General features: G+C 35.8%; 1 protein-coding gene across 4 annotated transcripts in view; it reads left to right on the top strand.

Moving 5' to 3' along the window:
• The window catches only part of KCNJ3 (potassium inwardly rectifying channel subfamily J member 3), a 183,995-nt gene extending 161,848 nt beyond the window's left edge, over window positions 1-22,147 (top strand). For 3 of the 4 annotated variants that reach the window (XM_027964942.3, XM_060411148.1, XM_004004689.6), the window contains one exon: window positions 18,853-22,147. In XM_027964942.3, coding sequence (XP_027820743.1) covers window positions 18,853-18,858 — 6 coding nt within the window. In that variant the 3' untranslated portion in view covers window positions 18,859-22,147. The remainder of the gene's footprint in view (window positions 1-18,852) is intronic. The other variant, XM_042243848.2, reaches the window with a different exon arrangement.
• The last annotated feature ends 1,232 nt before the right edge of the window (window positions 22,148-23,379 follow it).

Raw genomic sequence — 23,379 nt, 5'->3', positions numbered from 1 at the left:
GTATAAACATCAATAGCTGCAAGTCTGTTAAAATTGGCAGAATATTTGAGAATGTAGTTTCTGATGATAATTCATCTAAAAATTGATACCTGTAGGTATGTATGGTCACAAAATGAGCCTCTTCTTTACCAGTTATTAATTCTATCTTATGTTTCATTAAGTCGGCATCCATCCAGAGAGCTTGGGTCCTAATATTCCAAGTGGATTAATTTACTTGCCTTTTCTCCTTTCTCTATCTCTTCTTTAGTTCAGTTCAGTTGCTCAGTCGTGTCCAACTCTTTGAGACCCCATGAATCGCAGCACGCCAGGCCTCCCTGTCCATCACCATCTCCTGCAGTTCACTCAGACTCACGTCCATCGAGTCAGTGATGCCATCCAGCCATCTCATCCTCTGTCATCCCCTTCTCCTCCTGCCCCAAATCCCTCCCAGCATCAGAGTCTTTTCCAATGAGTCAACTCTTCGCATGAGGTGGCCAAAGTACTGGAGTTTCAGCTTTAGCATCATTCCTTCCAAAGAAATCCCAGGGCTGATCTCCTTCAGAATGGACTGCTTGGATCTCCTTGCAGTCCAAGGGATTCTAAAGAGTCTTCTCCAACACCACAGTTCAAAAGCATCAATTCTTCGGTGCTCAGACTTCTTCACAGTCCAACTCTCAAATCCATACATGACCACAGGACAAACCATAGCCTTGACTAGACGGACCTTAGTTGGCAAAGCACTGTCTGTGCTTTTAAATATACTATCTAGATTGGTCATAACTTTTCTTCCAAGGAGTAAGCATCTTTTAATTTCGTGGTTGCAGCCACCATCTGCAGTGATTTTGGAGCCAAAAAAAAAATAAAGTCAGCCACTGTTTCCACTGTTTCCCCATCTATTTCCCATAAAATGATGGTACCAGTTGCCATGATCTTTGTTTTCTGAATGTTGAGCTTTATGCCAACTTTTTCACTCTCCTGTTTCACTTTCATCAAGAGATGTTTTAGTTCCTCATCACTTTCTGCCATAAGGATGGTGTCATCTGCATATCTGAGGTGATTGATATTTCTCCCAGCAATCTTGATTCCAGCTTGTGTTTCTTCCAGTCCAGCGTTTTTCATGATGTACTCTGCATAGAACTTAAATAAGCAGGGTGACAATATACAGCCTTGACGTACTCCTTTTCTTATTTGAAACCAGTCTGTTTTTCTATGTCAAGTTCTAACTGTTGCTTCCTGACCTGCATACAGATTTCTCAAGAGGCAGGTCAGGTGTTCTGGTATTCCCATCTCTTTCAGAATTTTCCACAGTTTATTGTGATCCACATAGTCAAAGGCTTTGGCATAGTCAATAAAGCAGAAATAGATGTTTTTCTGGAACTCTCTTGCTTTTTCCATGATGTTGGCAATTTGATCTCTGATTCCTCTGCCTTTTCTAAAACCAGCTAGAATATCAGGAAGTTCATGGTTCACGTATTGCTGAAGCTTGGCTTGGAGAATTTTGAGCATTTCTTTACTAACATTAAAAGATACTTACTCCTGGGAAGAAAAGTTATGACCAACCTAGATGGCATATTCAAAAGCAGAGACATTACTTTGCCAACTAAGGTCCATCTAGTCAAGGCTATGGTTTTTCCTGTGGTCATGTATGGATGTGAGAGTTGGACTTTGAAGAAGGCTGAGCACCAAAGAATTGATGCTTTTGAACTGTGGTGTTGGAGAAGACTCTTGAGAGTCCCGTGGACTGCAAGGAGATCCAACCAGTCCATTCTGAAGGAGATCAGCCCTGGGATTTCTTTGGAAGGAATGATGCTAAATCTGAAACTCCAGTACTTTGGCCACCTCATGTGAAGAGTTGACTCATTGGAAAAGACTGATGCTGGAAGGGATTGGGGGTAGGAGGAGAAGGGGACAACAGAGGATGAGATGGCTGGATGGCATCACTGACTCGATGGACGTGAGTCTGAGTGAACTCCGGGAGTTGATGGACAGCAAGGCCTGGCATGCTGCGATTCATGGGGTCACAAAGAGTCAGACACAACTGAGCAAATGAACTGAGATGAGTGCAATTTTGCAGTAGTTTGAACATTCTTTGGCATTACCTTTCTTTGGGATTGGAATGAAAACTGACCTTTTCCAGTCCTGTGGCCACTGCTGAGTTTTCCACATTTGCTGGCATATTGAGTGCAGCACTTTCACAGCATCATCTTTCAGGATTTGCAATAACTCAACTGGAATTCCATCATCTCCACTAGCTTTGTTCGTAGTGATGCTTTCTAAGGCCCACTTGACTTCACATTCTAGGATGTCTGGCTCTAGATGAGTGATCACACCATCATAATTATCTGGGTCGTGAAGATCTTTTTTGTACAGTTCTTCTGTGTATTCTTGCCACCTCTTCTTAATATCTTCTGCTTCTGTTAGGTCCATACCATTTCTGTCCTGTTCGAGCCCATCTTTTCATGAAATGTTCCCTTGGTATCTCTAATTTTCTTGAAGAGATCTCTAGTCTTTCCCATTCTGTTATTTTCCTCTGTTTTTTTGCATTGACCACTGAAGAAGGCTTTCTTATCTCTCCTGGCTATTCTTTGGAACTCTGCATTCCGATGCTTATGTCTTTCCCTTTCTCCTTTGCTTTTCACTTCTCTTCTTTTCACAGCTGTTTGTAAGGCCTCCCCAGACAGCCATTTTGCCTTTTTCATTTCTTTTCCATGGGGATGGTCTTGATCCCTGTCTCCTGTACAATGTCAATTAGGTCATAATTTAGACCTTTTTAATATTAAGAAGTATTTGAATATTAGACAATTTTATATATTATATACTGAGCATCATTTATATGATATAAATAATTCTGTTTATAAATGTCCAAACTTTCTGCAAAGATATATATGATAAAATTTCCCTACAAGTTCACCAAACCAGTGGGGACCACTATGGGGGATCACTATTTGAGAATTTGTCCTTTATATCTTGGTTCCCTCCATTAACGAAATGCTGTAGAGAGATCATTTTTTACTTAAAACATGGGAAAAAATTTAGGGTGCCTTAGGAGTTGAGCTATATTTTAGCATAAAGCTACAAAATTTGGCTTCTTCTGAAAATGTCGATTTAAGGAAGTTACTATTCACATCTCATATGTTATTTGCCTTAGCATTTTTATATATGACTTTTTACTTGAAGTGATTTTATTTTTTTTTATTTCAAATAGTTTAAAGTGTTATTCATGGAGATGAGAAACAATGTAGTTTAAGGAAACCTTTAATAGTTTGACTTTTAAATACCTGCTTATGTCGTGGAAGATAAATAGATTATTTAAAAGACGTGTATATGTGTTCAAACCAATCATTTTCCTATAAAATATCATATATTTGTGATTATTACTGTGATGTGGAGTTTTTCACTCCTGAAATAAAAGCTACTCTGTAATAGTTATCATAAAATTTTAGGGACTTTATTTTTCATTTAGGCTTTGTAAATAACAACAACAAAATTAGAAGCAAAATTCTCTGACCTTTTACTGCAAAGCGTAGAACCAGCACAACCACTGAATTGCAAATATTTATTCAGGCTCTGTTCTAAGCCTGCAAGCAAACAAAATGTATTTGAATTTCTGCCAAGGAAGATGTTAAAAAAATAGCCGTAGTTTGTGATGCAAAAAGATATAGCAACCTATATAAAAAGTCAATCTCATGAATTAAAGGGAAAATAAGATTTCAAATATCCGATAAAAATGGATTGTCTCCATTTTCTAAGGTGATCAATTATAGTTGCATAAGGGGTAGTTTCTTCAAAACTTTAGCTATAACTAGAGGTCACATATTCAAGTGTATCAAAATATTCAAGTAATTTAATTATCATAATACTTAATGGTTAAGTGGAGATAAATCTAACCTCTAGTAGATGTATCTAGTTGTACATCTATCAGTGTATAATTTCACAAAAATGTAAGGAAAAAAATGACTGATTATCATTGAATATAATTTATTAGCAAGTATGTCTTGCTTCTTTGTGCAAGAATCATTCAGAGTGATTATATATAATACATAGTCATTATATATAATATATTTTAAGATTTTCCCTTTCCTACTTTACTAATCAAAATAAGAAGCTCTTAATATAGTTATTTCAAAGTGGATTTTTGAGTTCATGTGTTGAACTAATTAATAGATCATCACCTTAAAAGCATAGAAAGTAATCAATATTGTCATATTATATGTATCTATACTGCAGTTATATCCCTTCCATTTTGTTGACTACAGTCTCTCCTGGTGGTGAATAAATTATCCATGTGTATGGAAACTTTGTTCATTCAAAAAGTTGACTTTTCTTGCACTGCCGTTTTAGCCTTCCCATTCATCACTTTCCTCTATTCCTTTTACTGTCTCTTCTGAAGAAAGCATTAGGCATCCAATACAGGCACAGTGTTGGATACTAGCAATGTTATGTTGATAAAAAGTTCTCTTAAGAAGCTTACTCTAATATTTATCTGTAACCATAATGAATGAACAGAAAGTGAAGTTGCTCAGTTGTGTCTGGCTGTTTGTGATCCCGTGGACTGTAGCCTACCAGACTCCTCCGTCCGCAGAATTCTCCAGGCAAGAATACTGGAGAGGGTTGCCATTTCTTTCTCCAGGGGATCTTACTGACCCAGGGATTGAACCCAGGTCTCCTGCATTGCAGGCAGACACTTTACCCTCTGAGCCACCAGGGGACATATACAGTGTAAGGTACATAGTAAATATGGATCAAATATGTGATTTCTCCATTACTTATCACTGCATAAAAATGAACTGTATCCTAAATTCAGGTACAATTGGTTGTGCCCTTACATAGCTGAATGTATGCACAAATCTGTCCTCACCCCAGAATTTTTTTTTTTCACATAGTGGCTGTGAACTGTGTGGTAGACCACTAGTCATTTTTCAGACTAGGTTTATTTTTTTATTTTTAATTGAAAATGTAAATGTGGTATTCCACTGCATCCTAAAAGACAAATTGCTTTGTCTTTTATTTATGTTTTAAATTTTTCTGGCTCTGTGGCAGAAAAATGTACTCTGTGGCATATGGGATCCCTGTTCCCCATCCAGGAATCAAACCTGTGCCCTCTGCAGTGGATGAGCAGGGTCATAACCATTGGACTGCCAGGGAAGTACCCAAAAGCTTGGGTTTAAACATGGAGGTTGAGAGTGTTGATCTTTCATCCCATTGCCATAACACCTTGTAATTCAGCATCTAGAAGAGTGCCTGGCAGAAAGGAGATGCTTAACAAATTAATAAATGTTAAACATTATCATCGATGAATATGTGTATATATGTGTGTGTCATTGAGATATTTAATACACTTACTTGTCAAAGAATGTGAATGTGTGTATATGTGCATATGAACATGAAAATAAGACACATTTAAAACATAGTAAATTAAAGTAGAAAAATCCTGTTAGGAAAAACTCCATAGAATTAATGACATTTGATCTGAACTTCAAGTTCAGTTCAGTTCAGTTCAGTCACTCAGTCGTGTCCAACTCTTTGTGACCCCATGAATCGCAGCACGCCAGGCCTCCCTGTCCACCACCAATTCCCGGAGTTGACTCAAACTCATGTCCATCGAGTTGGTGATGCCATCCAGCAATCTCATCCTCTGTTGTCCCCTTCTCTTCCTGTCCCCAGTCCCTTGCAGCATCAGAGTCTTTTCCAATGAATCAACTCTTTGCATGAGGTGGCCAAAGTACTGGAGTTTCAGCTTCAACATCAGACCTTCCAATGAACAGCCAGGACTGATCTCCTTTAGGATGGACTGGTTGGATCTCCTTGCAGTCCACGGGACTCTCAAGAGTCTTCTCCAACACCACAGTTCAAAAGCATCAATTCTTCAGTGCTCAGCTTTCTCTATAGTCCAACTCTCACATCCAAACATGACTACTGGAAAAACCATAACCTTTACTAGACAGACCTTTGTTGGCAAAGTAATGTCTCTGCTTTTGAATATGCCATCTAGGTTGGTCATAACTTTCCTTCCAAGGAGTAAGCGTCTTTTAATTTCATGGCTGCAATCACCATCTGCAGTGATTTTGAAGCCCCCCAAAATAAAGTCAGCCACTGTTTCCACTGTTTTCTCATCTATTTGCCATGAAGTGATGGGACTGGATGCTGTGATCTTAGTTTTCTGAATGTTGAGCTTTAAGCCAACTTTTTCACTCTCCTCTTTTTTTTTTTTCTGTTTTCTTTTTTTTATTTTATTATTTTTTTAATTTACATTTTATTTTTTTTACTTTACAATACTGTATAGGTTTTGTCATACATTGACATGAATCTACCACAGGTGTACATGAGTTCCCAATCCTGAACCCCCTCCCACCACCCTCCTCATATCATCTCTCTGGGTCATCCCAGTGCACCAGCCCCAAGCATCCTGTATCCTGTATCTAACCTAGACTAGATATTCATTTCTTACATGATAGTATACATGTTTCAATGCCATTCTCCCAAATCATCCCACCCTCTCCCTCTCCCACAAAGTCCAAAAGTCTGTTCTTTACATCTGTGTCTCTTTTGCTGTCTCACATATCGGGTTATTATTACCATCTTTCTAAATTCCATATATATGTGTTAGTATTCTGTATTGGTGTTTTTCTTTCTGGCTTACTTCACTCTGTATAATCAGCTCCAGTTTCATCCACCTCATTAGAACGGATTCAAATGTAGTCTTTTTAATGGCTGAGTAATACTCCATAGTGTATATGTACCACAACTTTTCTTATCCATTCATCTGCTGATGGACATCTAGGTTGTTTCCATGTCCTGGCTATTATAAACAGTGCTGTGATGAACATTGGGGTACGTGTGTCTCTTTCAATTCTGGTTTCCTCGGTGTGTATGCCCAGCAATGGGATTGCTGGGTCATAAGGTAGTTCTATTTCTAGTTTTTTAAGGAATCTCCACATTGTTCTCCATAGCGACTGTACTAGTTTGCATTCCCACCAACAGTGTAAGAGGGTTCCCTTTTCTCCACACCCTCTCCAGCAAACTGGTCAACCACTTGTAAAAGAATGAAACTAGATCACTTTCTAACACCATTCACAAAAATAAACTCAAAATGGATTAAAGATATAAATGTAAGACCAGAAACTATACAACTCCTAGAGGAGAACATAGGCAAAACACTCTCCGACATAAATCACAGCAGGATCCTCTATGATCCACCTCCCAGAATACTGGAAATAAAAGCAAAAATAAACAAATGGGATCTAATTAAAATTAAAAGTTTCTGCACAACAAAGGAAACTATAAGCAAGGTGAAAAGACAGCCTTCGGAATGGGAGAAAATAATAGCAAATGAAGCAACTGACAAACAACTAATCTCAAAAATATACAAGCAACTGATCCAGCTCAATTCCAGAAAAATAAACGACCCAATCAAAAAATGGGCCAAAGAACTAAATAGACATTTCTCCAAAGAAGGCATATGGATGGCTAACAAACACATGAAAAGATGCTCAACATCAGTCATTATCAGAGAAATGCAATCACGACCACAATGAGGTACCATTTCACTCTCCTCTTTAAATACGAGGAATTACGTCAACAGGTAGAGAGATGGTAGAGGACAATTCAAGCAGTCAAAATAGCATAAACTAAGCAGTATATATGGAAAACAGTACTTAACTAATAGGAAAGTCATCCATTTAAGAAAACAAGAGAAGAGTATCATAGAGGTTAAAAAGACTGGCTCTGGATTTGGAGGTTTGAGTTTATATCTGGACTGCAGCATACTTTGTCATGTATCAGTGGACAAGCTGTTGATTAAATTCCAGTATTCAATTCAGTTTAGTTCAGTCACTTAGTCATGTACGACTCTTTGTGATGCCATGGACTGCAGCACGCCAGGCTTTGCTCTCCATCACCAACTCCCAGAGCTTACTCAAACTCACGTGTATTGCGTTGGTGATGGCATGCAACATCCTCATTTGTTATCCTCTGTTGTCCCCTTCTCCTCCTGCCTTCAATGTTTCCAAGCATCAGGGTCTTTTCCAATCAATCAGATCTTCTCATCAGGTGGCCAAAGTATTGAAGTTTCAGCTTCAGCATCAGTTCTTCCAGTGAATATTCAAGTACTGATTTCCTTTAGGATGGACTGGTTGGATCTCCTTGCAGTCCAAGGGACTCTCAAGAGTCTTCTCCAACACCACAGTTCAAAAGCATCAATTCTTTGGTACTCAGCCTTTATAGTCCAACTCTCACATCCATACACGACTACTGGAAAAACCATAGCTTTGACTAGACGGACTTTTTTGGCCAAGTAATGTCTCTGCTTTACAATATGCTGTCTAGGTTGGTGATAGCTTTTCTTCCAAGGATCAAGAGTTTTTAAATTTTAAGGCTGCAGTCACCATCTGCAGTGATTTTGGAACCTCCCAATAGAAAGTTTCTTACTGTTTCCATTGTTACCCCATCTAGTTGCCATGAAGTGATAAACTTCATTAGTTCCTCTTCACTTTCTCCCATAAAGGTGGGGTCATCTGCATATCTGAGGTTATTGATTTTTCTCCCAGTAGTCTTCATTCCATCTTGTGCTTCATCCAGCCTGGTATTTCTCATGATGTACTTTGCATATAAGTTAAATAAGCACGGTGACAATATACAGCCTTGACGTACTCCTTTCCTAATTTTGAACCAGTTCCTTATTCCATGTCCAGTTCTAACTGTTGCTTCCTGATCTGCATATAGGTTTCTCAAGAGGCAGGTCAGGTGGTCTGGTATGCCCATCTCTCTCAGAATTTTCCAGTTTATTGTGATCCACACAGTCAAAGGTTTTGGCATAGTCAATAAAGCAGAAATAGATGTTTTTCTGGAACTCTCTTGCTTTTTCCATGATCCAGCAGATGTTGGCAGTTTGATCTCTGGTTCCTCTGCCTTTTCTAAAACAAGCTTGAACATCTGGAATTTCACAGTTCACGTACTGTTGAAGCCTAGCTTGGAGAATTTTGAGCATTACTTTTCTAGCTTGTGAGATGTGTGCAGTTGTGTGGTAGTTTGAACATTCTTTGGCTTTGTCTTTCTTTAGGATTGGAATCAACACTGACCTTTTCCAGTCCTGTGGCCACTGCTGAATTTTGCAAATTTGCTGCCTTATTGAGTGCAGCACTTTCACAGCATCATCATATAGGATTTTAAATAGTTACACTGGAATTCCATCACCTCCATTAGCTTTGTTACTACTGATGCTTCTAAGACCCACTTGACTTCACATTCCAGGATGTCTGGCTCTAGGTGAATGGCCTTACCACTTATCACTAAGATCTTTTTTTGTATAATTCTTCTGTGTATTCTTCCCATGTTTAATTAATATATTTTGCTTCTGCTAGGTCCATACCATTTGTGTCCTTTATTGTGCCCATCTTTGCATCAAATATTCCCTTGATATTTCTAATTTTCTTGAAGAGATCTCTAGTCTTTCCCATTCCCTTGTTTCCCTCTATTTCTGCCAGCATTATGTGAAAGATATTCTATTTTCTTTTAAGCTAAAACTCTATTACATTTTTCCCTTTGAAAAGTATCTTTTATTATTTCAGTCTAATAATATGGGATATTTTACTATACATTGGTATATTCCTAATAGTAATTAGGTTACATTATACCTATACTATTAAGATATTTCAGAAGCTAAAAATCATATCTTAACAGGAGAAAACAATAGCATGAATGGATTTAGGTAGCTTTGATTCTGTAGTTGTTAGTGCAAGAAAGAATGTTTAATAGATGCCATGAAGGAAAAACAGAAAAAGATATGCAAGAATTGAACATTTCCAGTTAGTTAAGGGAATGATAATCATTTGAAAATATATCCTTTAAATTCTACAGTGCTTCTATATGAAGTGAGTGTGGAGAGCTGAAGATAGTGCCTTGTCAACAAAGTAGAGAATTTAATTGTATTTTGGGGGGAATAGTTGCTGCTGTAAAGTTAGTCACATTTGTGCAGGGCAGTCCAGGTTAACTGTGCTAGACTTGACTCACTTTATTATGTATGCAGTAATAGATCTTCCCTCATGTTCTAGATAAATATAAACAACCTGGAGTATATCAGGTTAATAGGAACAAGATGAAAATTATTTCATTTACCTTGAGTTGATCCTAAAGAAGTGTTCACTAAAGAATTGAAATAAAATGATCTTTTATCTAGTTGGAACATTAATAATAATAATAATTGATAATAGCTACCAATTATTGAACCTTTATTATTTATCAGATATATGGTAAACCGATCAGCTAGATAATATAATCATAATAGCCTTATAAATATTATATTTTTATCCTAAATATATTTTTATCCCTATTACTATTGTTTTTTTTTAGTAATCAAAATTCAGATCATTAAAATAGTATGCCCAAGGCCTTACTGCTACTGCTGCTGCTGTCGCTTCAGTCGTGTCCGACTCTGTGTGACCCCATAGACGGCAGCCCACCAGGCTCCCCTATCCCTGGGATTCTCCAGGCAAGAACACTGGAGTGGGTTGCCATTTTCTTTCCAATGCATCAAAGTGAAAAGTAAAAGTGAAGTCGCTCAGTCATGTCCTACCCTCAGCGACCCCATGGACTGCAGGCTTCCAGGCTCCTCTGTCCATGGGATTTTCCAGGCAAGAATACTGGAGTGGGATGCCCATTGCCTTCTCCGCAAGGACTTACTAACGAGTGGTTAAAACAGCAACAGTCTTGTTTATATTCAAGGCCCATGTCCTTTTACTTAATATTACCCTGATTCTTTTAACTATATTTTCATCAGTATGATAATGAATTCTGTATCATATATTCCATCTGCCATTGACCCTTAGGACCTGTACTTATATTCCTTTCTGGGAAGCTAACATTTTGTTCTGTTGGAATTGGATAAAAATCTATTTTCTTTTCTTTTGTTCTTCTGGGAACTCAGAAATCTAAAGTAATTCATTTGAAACATTTATTGCTAAATGTTCTATTTACACTTTATTCTCTAACAAATATAATTGTGTTTTTCTTCTTGTGTTTTTATTTATTTATTTAATTATTGGACTTTGACCTAATTTAGGCAATAATAGCAATTTGATGTCTGTAAGCACATTGTAAGACCAAGTGCTTATAAATAATAGAGGATAATATTTGGTTGAATGTATGCCAGAAACATCTTACCAAAGTCTGTCTGATCAAAATATGCTGAGCTTTAAAGACATACATCTTTTTGAAAACTGCAGTGTTTGGAAGCCAATGATGCATTCTTAGAAACTTTGCAACATATATCCCAGAAGAGCCTGATGCCATGACCTTAGTATTATCGAGTAGCAGTGTACACAGGGTCTTTATGCTTTGTAAACAAAATAAAGCCCCAAACATCATATGCTTCCTCAGAACCTTTATCCTTTAGAGTTCAGCTCAGTGTAACACAATAGGGAGCATGCAGAGAATGCCAAGTGAGATTTACAGTTGTTACATCTTGGGTGATTGGTGAAATTTTGGAAGTGCTTTAGGAACGGCACAGCTACAGACCTTATTCAGTAATCCTCAGAGCAGTGCATAGGGCAGACTAGGAAATTACTTTGTGATATAGCACATGGGCTTCCCTGATAGCTCAGTTGGTAAAGAATCCGCCTGCAGTGCAGGAGACCTCAGTTCGATTCCTGGGTTGGGAAGATCAGCTGGAGAAGGGATAGGCTACCCTCTCCAGTATTCTTGGGCTTCCCTGGTGGCTCAGCTGGTAAAGAATCTGCCTTTAATGTGGGAGACCTGGGTGGGATCTCTGGGCTGGGGAGATCCTCTGGAGAAAGGAAAGGCTCCCCGCTCTGGTATTCTGGCCTGGAAAATTCCACGGACTGTATAATCCATGGGATCACAAAGAGTCGGACATGACTGAGCAACTTTCACTTCACTTCCATAGCACATGACATGCACGCTAAGCTATTAGTCAGCTGACTTATAAAAACCACTGCCAATTTAAAGACAGAATAGACAAAGAGGGTAGAATTAAGAAACAAAAAGATGTAACTTGGCTAAATATTTCAGTTGTGTGTGTATAAATGTATAATGAAATTTCTAGAGTTGTATAGCCTCTAAGTCTTCTGGATGAAAGTGACAAATTTTTATTGCACAAGCTATATATATATATTTTTATAATTATAATGATATATATAATTATATATATATAATTTAATTAGACAAGTAAGTTACATAAGTATAACTTAATTACATATATTTATTAATTAATTTCATTTAATTCTCAGAATATTCAGGTGCAAATATTTGTTCAGTCACTCAGTCGTTGCAACCCCATGGACTATAGAATGCCAGGCTTCCCTGTCCTTCCTTCATCATCTCCCAGAGCTTGCTCAAACTCATGTCCATTGAGTCAGTGATGCCATCCAACCATCTCGTCCTCTGTCATCCCCTTCTCCTCCTGCCTTCAGTCTTTCCCAGCATCACGGTCTTTTCTAATGAGCCAGCTCTTCACATCAGGTGGCCAAAGTGTTGGAGCTTCAGCATCAGTCCTTCCAATGAATATTCAGGTTTGGTTTCCTTTAGGATTGACTGGTTGGATCTCCTTGCTGTCCAAGGGACTCTCAAGAGTCTTCTCCAACACTACAGTTCAAAAGCATCAATTCTTTGGCACTCAGCCTTCCTTTGTCCAACTCTCACATCCATACATAACCACTGGAAAAACCATAGCTTTGACTAGATGGACCTTTATCAGCAAGATAATGTCTCTGCTTTTATCACACTATCTAGGTTGGTCAGAGCTTTTCTTCCAAGGAACAAGTGTCTTTAATTTTACAGATGATGAAATTGAAGTTTAAGAGATTTAGTAGATTTTTTTTTAAGATCATATGTTAATTAGTGGTAGAGCTGAGATTCACATACTTTCTTTAAGGAGTTGTGAAGATTCTGAAAAATGCTGAGAATGATATTTGACACACAGTAAGTCTTATAGCAATGTTATTTATTATTATTATGTCATGGCTTATTTAAAGGAGTTCTGTTTTTGTCTTTCTTTTTATTACACACATGATAAATCACAGTCACAACCACCATTGCTGAAGAATTTCTAACCCTCCACCCCTCTTTCTCTCTCATCAACTTCTATTTTGAGTAAGGGTTAGGTTAAGCTTCCACAGTGTAGAAGTTATTGATTATTTGGTATTTTTGTATCACAACACCCACTCACCTTAGACTGTGGTAATACTGTATTTAACTATCACATACCCACTGCATGTAGGTGACATATGTATCACGGCTGGCCAGAAGAAGCAACAGAGGACAGCTAACTTAGAGATATTCTGATAGTTTAATTAAAGACTTATCAGGTAACAACTCACTTTACCATTTTTACTTTAAAAGCTTTCACACTTCTTATCTGAATGAACATTCAATTTAGTTAAGGAAATGAACTTAGTGATATAAAGGCAGAATCAGGAAAAAGAAAAGTCAAAAATAAAAAGATTAGACTACATTGCCTCTATCATTTTAAATTAAAACACTGACTTTGGAATAAATAATAATTTTTAATATATTAAAAAATAATATATAGTTTATTTGTCCATGAATCAATGAACAGATAAGTCATTTTATCACAAAATGTTTTTCATCTCAGGATTCAAAAGTCCCAGCTATTTCCAGTTAAAGCAGCATCTGTTGCTTTGCCAGTTTCCACAGAGATGAGCCTGTGTTGATTTTCATCACATTTGTTCAAGTCTGGAATCTGGTTAAAACATGCAAACAGTTGCATTGCAAGTTAAGAGGCGCAATCAGATAGTATCTTTTCACCTGCATTTATTTTGATTCAAATGGCATTTGTAATTACGATTCCAAGCATGGATTATTTTTAAATAATTCGGCTAGGAGCAGGAATATCGTAAGTTAAAGCATTCAAGAAGGATGAATACTATGATATATACATATTCTTAGAAAACAGTTATGTTTACATTAAATCATCTCTTGGATTCTGTGTTCTTTTTTTTTTTTTCAACACCGTTTTGGGTGTTACTTATTTGGGATAATTGTAAAAAGAAGTCGTTTATCAATTATGTCTTAGCACATTGTCTAAACTACAGACTGACCATCATAGACATTTCCCTGTTATTCAGTTTATAATGTCATTATCCATACATTGATTGTGCATTAATATTCTGAGGTGAAACCAGATTTTTTAAAAATGATGTTGTTGAATTGGAAATTTCTGATATTTGTGTACCTACTTTTAATGACAGGGTAAAAGGTACAGAAGAAGAACAAGCAAAGGTTAAAGTTCTGCAAATGTCCTTCATTACCCAAGTTTACAGTGGATTGTGGTCACTTAACTTGTCATGGCCTTTTTAGTACACCCCAAGTTTCCACTCTTGGTCTCCTCTGCTATTCTAGATAATTAGGTGGAAAATGTTAAGAAACCCTAAAAATTGGGAAGATGAGTAACATATCTTTTTCCGCATTTTTAAATATTTCAGATTTTAATTCACCATTTCAAAAGAAAATTGCTGTGTGATACCTAGCAATTTTAAGTAAATTTCCTATATTACTAATATGGGACAAATTACTAATATGTCAAAATTGTCCAGTTATAATAATGCTTTATCACTAATGTCTAGGAAAAACAGGAAATACAAATGATCACCCACAGAATGATTAAAAAAAAAAAAGTAGTTATGATTGAGCATTGTCTAATACCAAGTACTGTTTTAGACACTTCACTTATCTCAAACTCTCAGTAGCTCAGAGGATACTGTTATCCTTACTACATAGAAGAGTAAACTGAAGCTCAGAGAGCTTTAAGTGATTTCTACAAGCTGTTTAGTAGTGTATTAGGAAGCCATTTATATATATGTTTCAATTATATAAAGATGTTGCCTCACAAGTATTAGTTCGCTATGGAAGGAAGTAAAGTCAACTTCATATAGTAGAATAAAATTACCACCCTCTTTTTCAGTCAGAATTAACCACTGGCAATTTAGTAACAAAGCTTACAGGTATTTTTATGCAAACAAATATCTGAATTTGAAATACCTGTTTCCATTGTAGATGTCATATCACCTCAGTTAACAGTCCTGTTTCCTCAAAATGAAAACTTTACAAGATTTTATTTCCCCATTTTTTTCCTTCCATTTAAGTTTCTCTCTCTGGTTTCTGATAACTTCATAATAAACAACTCAGGGTAGGCATTGTGGATCAGCAATGCTGTATATTATAATAAGTAATGGAGATAGTATTTGGATTTTTTAATTTCACAGACCTTTCCTAATGTTAAAAAAGGGTCACTAAATATGGGCTTAGATGGTGATAGGAATCAAATTTTGTTTCAGTATGTACTCTATTGTTAGAAATAATTGAACAAAGTTCATGATATGAATTTACTTCAGCTGTTAATATATACATACATTATAGTGATCAAAGGACAAGCACACAGGTCTATGTTCCAAAAGTAAATACCAAGTTAGTTATATATGCCCTCCTGTCAGATAATCCCATCCACTATCAATTTTCAGTGGTGTGTTTTTAAAATTAAAATGAGGTTGTAAGGGAAGTACTGTCACTTAACAGTAAGTATATATTTATAATCATTTTTCTTTAAATTAATACCCCATACTGGAAACCATTCATAAAGAATTCTTGAGAATGATTGCTCTTGGAGAGAAATTAAAGGGTACTTTTAAACTAAACAAATAAAAGGTATTTACTCACTTTCATATTCCTATATTGATACTAATGGATAAGAACATCAGTATTTGTTTTTCTAAGTAGTTTGTTCAATATTTAAACATCTTGAAATTAAACCAAGTAGATATATCAGGAAATACATTTTTTATCATTTTAAATAAGTGATGATCTATAATTTTTTGTCATGAAATATTTAGTCAGAGGCTAGAAATGTTTGAAAATACAGAATGCTACTTACTGTATGCATGTCTATAAAATGTACAAATCATTTTTAAACTATTTTGTTATTTTCACTGTACATATTTCTGGAGGTTGGAGTGCTTCCCTGGTGGCTCAGTGGTTAAGAATTCACCCACCAGTGCAGGAGACATGGGTTCGAACCCTGGTCTGGGAGGATCCCACATGCCATGGAGCAACTAAGCCTGTGCAACTCAACTATTGAGCCTGTGCTCAAGAGCCTAGGAACCACCACTGCTGAGCCCACACACCACAGCCGCTGAAGACAGCATGCCCTCCACAGCAAGAGGAGCCGCCGCAACGAGAAACTCATGCTCCACAGCTAGAGAGTGACCCCCACTCATGGCAACTAGAGGAATACCTGCATATTAACAAAGACCCAGCACAGCTTAAATAAATAAATATTTCTGGGGGCTATTGTTGATATGATAAAGATTATGAAGACTAATACTGGATCACTATTAGATATCCACCATAATGGTGAGATTGATAAGTTGTTTAGAATCAGGTTCCTAACTAAAATAACAGAGACATCATGGCAAAGTAAAAATAGCAACGAAAAACATAAGTTAGAATAATACTGACGTCTTTTCTTTTTAGCTTCCTAGATCTATGTACTAGGAGGGCAAGAGATTGAACCTCTCTGAGAACTACATTCCTTTTCTTTAAAATGGACATAAGATTGTCTTAGCAAGATAATACTGATGATTAGAGATAATATGGAGAGAGAGCACCTCACATAGTGCCTGAGATGAGCATTTATTTTCTCCATAAGTTTCTTTAAAAGCTGTCTGGAGAAAACCAATATATATGTCATAACAACTGATTTCCTGGTCGTATTGAACTGATAATAATTATAAGGTAAGATTTTGGAAGGATTTCAGTGAAGGATTTAATTTCTCTTCAATATGATTTTGGAATTATGCCTTTTATCTTCATTCTTAGTATTATATGTGTGATTACTAGTCAGGGGAAAAAAGGAGTATCTCTTTATCCAAACTATTCCAGGCTTAAACACAATAGAAATTATTTATAAATTGGCAAAAAGAGAATAGAAATGAAAGAAGAAAGACTGTCATTACTTGTTTAAATTATACTTAACTATTGAAGAGATGCATTTTTAAAATTCAACTTTTATTTTACAGTTTAATAGCCTTTAATAGAAGTCTAATGGTAAAGGTAGAGGACAGTAATGATTTTTGCAAACGATACAGAAAATTGTACCTTTTGATGAATATAAAACTGAAATATAATATATGGCTTTAATTTATTAATATATTTCGAATATTCACAAAGGAATATTGAAGTTGGCTGATTTAACAGTAACTCAGTCTTAACATATGATTTATGAGAACAGAGCTGAGTAAATCAGAGTAGCATAAGGTAAATGATATCCAAGCAACATAATATTAATATACAAATAGCAACATTTCACATCTTATATGCAGCATCCAGTTTCCAAAGCTTTTATAGCAGGAATAGAACTTGTAACATCACAGTGGCCCAGAGTACAGATTTTATAGGTTTCTAAAACTTGAGCAAAAGTTCATTCTGGCCTTAAAGAAGATGGATGGAAGATGTACGTAACTTTACATTATGCAACAGAAATGTTTTCAACTTTTATTCATTTAGCAAATCCTTGAGATGGTTATCATGCTCTCATTTATAAAAGGCAACCATTTTTAGACATTATACGATATGTTTTGCATTTCTATATGAGTACTTTGGGGGCTTACCTGGTGAGAAAAATGTGAGTGAAAGCTGACTTAAATTCAACATTCAAAATATTAAGATCATGGCATCCGGTTGCATCACTTCATGGCAAATGGATGGGGAAAAGTAGAAACAGTGACAGATTTTATTTTTGGGGGTTCCAAAATCACAGTAGATAGTGACTGCAGCCATGAAATTAAAAGATGCTTGCTCCATGGAAGAAAAGCTATGATAGACCTAGACAGCATATTAAAAGCAGAGATCTCACTTTGCCAACAAAGTTCCATATAATCAAAGCTATGGTTTTTCCAGTAGTCATGTACAGATGTGAGATTTGGACCATAAAGAAAGCTGAGCACTGAAGAATTAATGCTTTTGAAGTGTGCTGGAGAAGACTCGAGAGTCCCTTGGACTGCAAGGAGATCAAATCAATCCTAGAGGAAATCAACTCTGAATATTCATTGGAAAGACTGACTGATGCTGAAGCTGAAGGTCCAATATTTTGGCCACCTGATGGGAACAGCTGGAAAAGACACTGATGCTGGGAAAGATTGAAGGCAGGAGGAAAAGGCAGTGACAGAGGATGAAATGGTTAGATGGCATTACCAACTCAATGGACATGAGTTTGAGCAAACCTCAGGAGATAGAGAAGGACAAGGAAGCCTGGCATGCTGCAGTGCGTGGGGTCACAAAGAGTTGAACACAAGTTAGCGACTAAACAACAACATGAGTGATTTTATTTCATACTCACAGCATTCCTGGGAGATAGGTGTTGCTTTTTATGCTTTACTCATCAGAAGAGAAAGCTGTACTCAATCAACTAAATATCCTTAAGTTTCCACAGACATAAAGTTTGGATTCAAAGGCAGGTTTGTTTGTTTCATATATCATATTGCTTCTTCAATGATGGAAAATGACTGTGATTTTTTTTTTCACTTTATCTCCTTGTAGAAGAGACATACGTTATGACACTGTTCTGTGCCATTTTTAATTTTGGTTTATGATAATAAACAATTAGCAATGCTTTGACATACTATCCTTCAAATGTAAGCACTGGATGTACCCTTCATTTTTTATGGGAACAAAGTATATGTATCCAAGTTACTAACACCACAACTTTGAACTTATTCTATATTCAGTCTACTCAGATAAACAGTCCAGAGTTTAGATAAGAAAGCAAAATGAATTCCTTTGTGAAAAATTCCTGAACATGTGCTTCTGCTATGCCTAATTTATCAAATACTTTCTTTTTGCTTTCAGGGATGACTTGTCAAGCTCGAACATCGTACACCGAAGATGAAGTTCTCTGGGGTCATCGTTTTTTCCCTGTAATTTCCTTAGAAGAAGGATTCTTTAAAGTTGATTACTCCCAGTTCCATGCAACATTTGAAGTCCCCACCCCACCTTACAGTGTGAAAGAACAGGAGGAAATGCTCCTTATGTCATCTCCTTTAATAGCACCAGCCATAACTAACAGCAAAGAAAGACATAACTCTGTGGAATGCTTAGATGGACTTGATGACATTAGTACCAAACTTCCATCTAAGCTGCAGAAAATTACTGGAAGAGAAGACTTTCCCAAAAAACTCTTGAGAATGAGTTCTACAACTTCTGAAAAAGCCTACAGCTTGGGCGATTTGCCCATGAAACTTCAACGAATAAGTTCAGTACCTGGCAACTCAGAAGAAAAACTGGTATCTAAAACCACCAAAATGTTGTCTGATCCCATGAGCCAGTCAGTGGCTGATTTGCCACCAAAGCTTCAAAAGATGGCAGGAGGAGCAACCAGGATGGAAGGCAATCTTCCAGCAAAATTAAGAAAAATGAACTCTGATAGATTCACATAACAAAACACCCCTTCAGGCATTAGTTATTGTTTGATTTCGTAATAGTCCAATATTTGGCTGATGAGGTAATCCTCTCTAAGGAATTTGAAAGGTACATTTTTTTCTCCCAGTCATATATGCATATTTGAGAACCCTACCTTTTCAAGTATTGCTACTGTGCAGAAAGAAAATGTTGTAAAGGGAGGACATCAGAAGGAAGTTCTTAATAATGGGCATGTATTATCACATCAAGCATGCAATAATGTGCAAATTTTGCATTTAGTTTTCTGGCATGATTTATATATGGTATATTTATATTGTATATTATGGAAAATGTATATATATATTTAAAGTGGTGGTACTATCCACAATATTTCTAACATATATATTAAGCCAAACATGAGTTGATAGCTTTCAGGGTGATAAAACTATATATATGTGTGTGTGTACACATAGTTTTATATATACACACACACATATATATATATATACATATATATATATATACACACACATACAGACATATATCTATAAAATTGTGATGTTTTGTTCAAAGTTGTAGTTCTTGTGCATGTTTACTTTATTAGGCTAGGAAAGCTTCTGGCATTAATTATTAATACCAAATATTTTAGCCTTAAATTATTTGTCATTTTAAAATCTGATTTAATGTTTTCTGCTGTTTAAGGACCTGGAAAGTTTTCAGTTGTACTTTATATGAGGGAGTCACACAAGTATGTGCTACTTATGGCCCTGCAAAAATGTAACCATTATATATTTGACATGTAAATTTTGAAGCATACTAATATACTGACAATTTCTAATGATTTTTAAAAGCTGCTAGTACTGGGGAAAAAATAAACATTGCTTATTTTGAGAGTTGGTCCTTTCCTGGACTAAAGTCTGGAAATCTCTTTTGTATATGATCTAATTTAAATATAAGCTCTGAACAAATGCTGAGTCATTGTAATAGTCAGTAGCCAAGTAATATTGAATATATTGGAATCTGTGTGAAATTGCATAATGAATGGTCCCTGTTTCAAGCTGAGTGAATTGGTAATATTTTTCACTCTTTTTCTCAAACTTTTGTCATTTTAAAAACCAATAATTAATCCTTGAGTAGACAAAACAACACAATGAAATAGATGATAGATATTTATGCATAAAATATGTATGTCTAATTGTGTCTCTCATTTTATGCCATTTTCTTGTTTGTGGCATTTGTTATAAAAGGACAGATTTTTTCCTCACCTGGGCAACCTATTTTATCCCATACCTGTCACTCAATTCAGACAGAATGTTTTGTACATACCTGAGAAAATTTAAAATCAGATAACTTGAAGACATTTTACCCATGTGAGTTTTTTGCTTTGTTTTGTTTCAGTAAACAATCAATTTATTAGTGTCTTGGATCTCTGGCCTACCAAAATAAGTGTAGCGGTACTATTTTTTTAACCCAAAGGTCTGATATTTATGACTCATTAATGGGAATTAAAACTATTCCTCAAAAGAACACAGTCGAAATAAAGATTTGGAATGTAGAGATTTTAATGAAAATTTATAAGTGCTCCTTATTGGAATATCATGGACTTTCCTATAAAACTTCTTTGGGTGTTGTAATTAAAGTCTGTCCAGAATTAATCTATTTCTCCTTATAAATATGTAAATCCTTAACAGCTGGTTTGGGCTCCTACCATTCCCCCCCTTTTTAGCAATCCTGTGATGATTTTCATATTGGAAAATTATTACATCAACAATTCTGCCATTGATACAATAATATTAATACCTTCTGGCTACCTCTGTATCAATCAAATTCTGCAGGTGCAAACATATACCAGGGAATTGTTACTGGCAAAATGATCAACTTGGGGCATCCATCCACTGTGAATAGACCTGGCTGACCTAACCCTTTACCCCCAAACTTTCTTATTTGCTGGATACAGGAAATGAAATAGTAACAGAGCAAGAAAGGGCCCGAGGGGCACAGTATATTTGTCATCAGTGGAAAAAGCTGCACGGATCATTTAGTCCAACCACTTAAAACTAAAAAGCCATAATTTAATTTGGAGAGTCATTTGAGTTTGGTTTTGGTGCCAAGGGGAAAATGGGACCAAAAATAAACTCTCCAAGTACATTCAATCATTCATTCAATGAAATTCTGCATTTCTTTTAAGTTCCAGGCATTTTTAGCTCCTGTAGATTTGGATATGACTAAGTCAGAGGTGGTCATTGCTCATTCAAACACCACATATCAGTTGGAGAGGGGGGAAGGGAAATAAAAATAACACAATTTTAGAGTCAAAATATCAGTTAATGGAAGGAAAGCAGAGTAACACAATGGAAAATGATTGGGTGAAATAATTGATTATTTTGGAATGGGGAGAGAGTGGTATTTAAACAGAGACCTGAATGATGAGAAAGAACCACTGTTGCCAAAATAATTTTTCTTAGTGAATGCTGTTCCTTTATCTTTCCCACATGTATATGGGAAAGGTATAATTTCTGCATGTAATTGCAGTTTAACTCCTGTTACTAAGTTGATCATCGGTCCCGGTTTACCCAGGAGAGTTCCAGTTTTTACCTGTTGTACCTGTGTAATTATTAATAGTACTCCCTTTCACTCTTATAATGTCTTGGTTTGGATGATATATGGTGACTCTACATTTTTGTTGAGACTATATTATGAAGTCTGATATATTTGGATAAAAATAAAGAATTGCTTTTTCTTCTCATTTTGCTGATTTTTTTGACACTGGCATTCCAAGCAAAGTCATCTCAGTTTCATATATTTCTTCCTGGAGGACTTCTTAACAAAGTTATTTCTTGTAACATTTGTTTAATCTGTACATGACATGTCTTCCTAGCAGTGAAAAGTTACGCATTTTATTGACTGAATAAAAGGTAAACCTCTGATATTTCCATTTCAGGAATTTGTAAGAGCTCAAATCAAAGGGAGTAAAAGTCAACTTAAGTCAAGATAATTTTCAGCCCACCAATGTGGCAACTATTGTAAAGCAAAATATAGTATTCATTGAACTGAATAATTCAACTTTATTAGAAACTAATCCCTTATAAGTGTATTTTCATGGATAGTTCTGTCATGGTAAAATATTTCACTCTATTTATTAAAATGTAAATGAAAATACAATTATTTTGATAATGCCTATCTTCAATTTAAATATCCTCAGCAATATGTGGATACATTTTTGTAAATATATATTCAATTAAAAATTAGGATATTTTATCATTAATTATTTATGAAAAAATTCTTATGCTGTTTTAAATTCATCCATATATGGGATTAAATACTTTGGAAAAGTATTTAGTTGTGTCAGTACTCAAGAGACACTTTGTAGAAATAGGATGCAACCTTAAAGTGTGATTTCTTTTGGAGGAAAAGTGAGATTATGGGGAAGGATGTTTACATTCCATTTGAATGAAGGTTTCTACTATTTCATACCTTGAAGAGAATTCAGCTTGACAACACAGCACATCTGTGAACTCTACTTCAGAATTTGTGCTTGAGTTATGTTGAACATATTTAAATTAGCATCAAGCTAATTGCATTGTCTGGCAAGCAGTTTATTATTATTTAAATATGCAAGGTCATTTAGGTTACAAAAGTAGTAACTTACGTATTCAATACTGCAAGTTCAGTTTTATAAAAACTGTTTTAAACTTTCAAAATATGATTGGGTTAAATTTTTATAGCGTGCTCTTCCTTTCTCTACTTCCCAAAGTTGATTACTCATTACATTATTTGGTCTATCATAAGACTTTTAACTACTGAAAATCAATAATTCAGTCCATTACAAGCCTTTCCTCAAAGTTTACTTTTATTTTGGCTCCTTACTGATGAGATGCTTCAGCAATATGGAACCTGAACTTACTAATACAGATCATTTGAGACCTGCATTTCTTGGAAGAAGCTTCATGACCATCTTACCCTTTGCTGAACCTGAGT

This window comes from Ovis aries, chromosome 2, assembly GCF_016772045.2.
Source record: "Ovis aries strain OAR_USU_Benz2616 breed Rambouillet chromosome 2, ARS-UI_Ramb_v3.0, whole genome shotgun sequence".
NCBI classification, from domain to species: Eukaryota; Metazoa; Chordata; class Mammalia; order Artiodactyla; family Bovidae; genus Ovis; species Ovis aries.
This window is presented reverse-complemented; position numbering and strand designations above follow the sequence as displayed.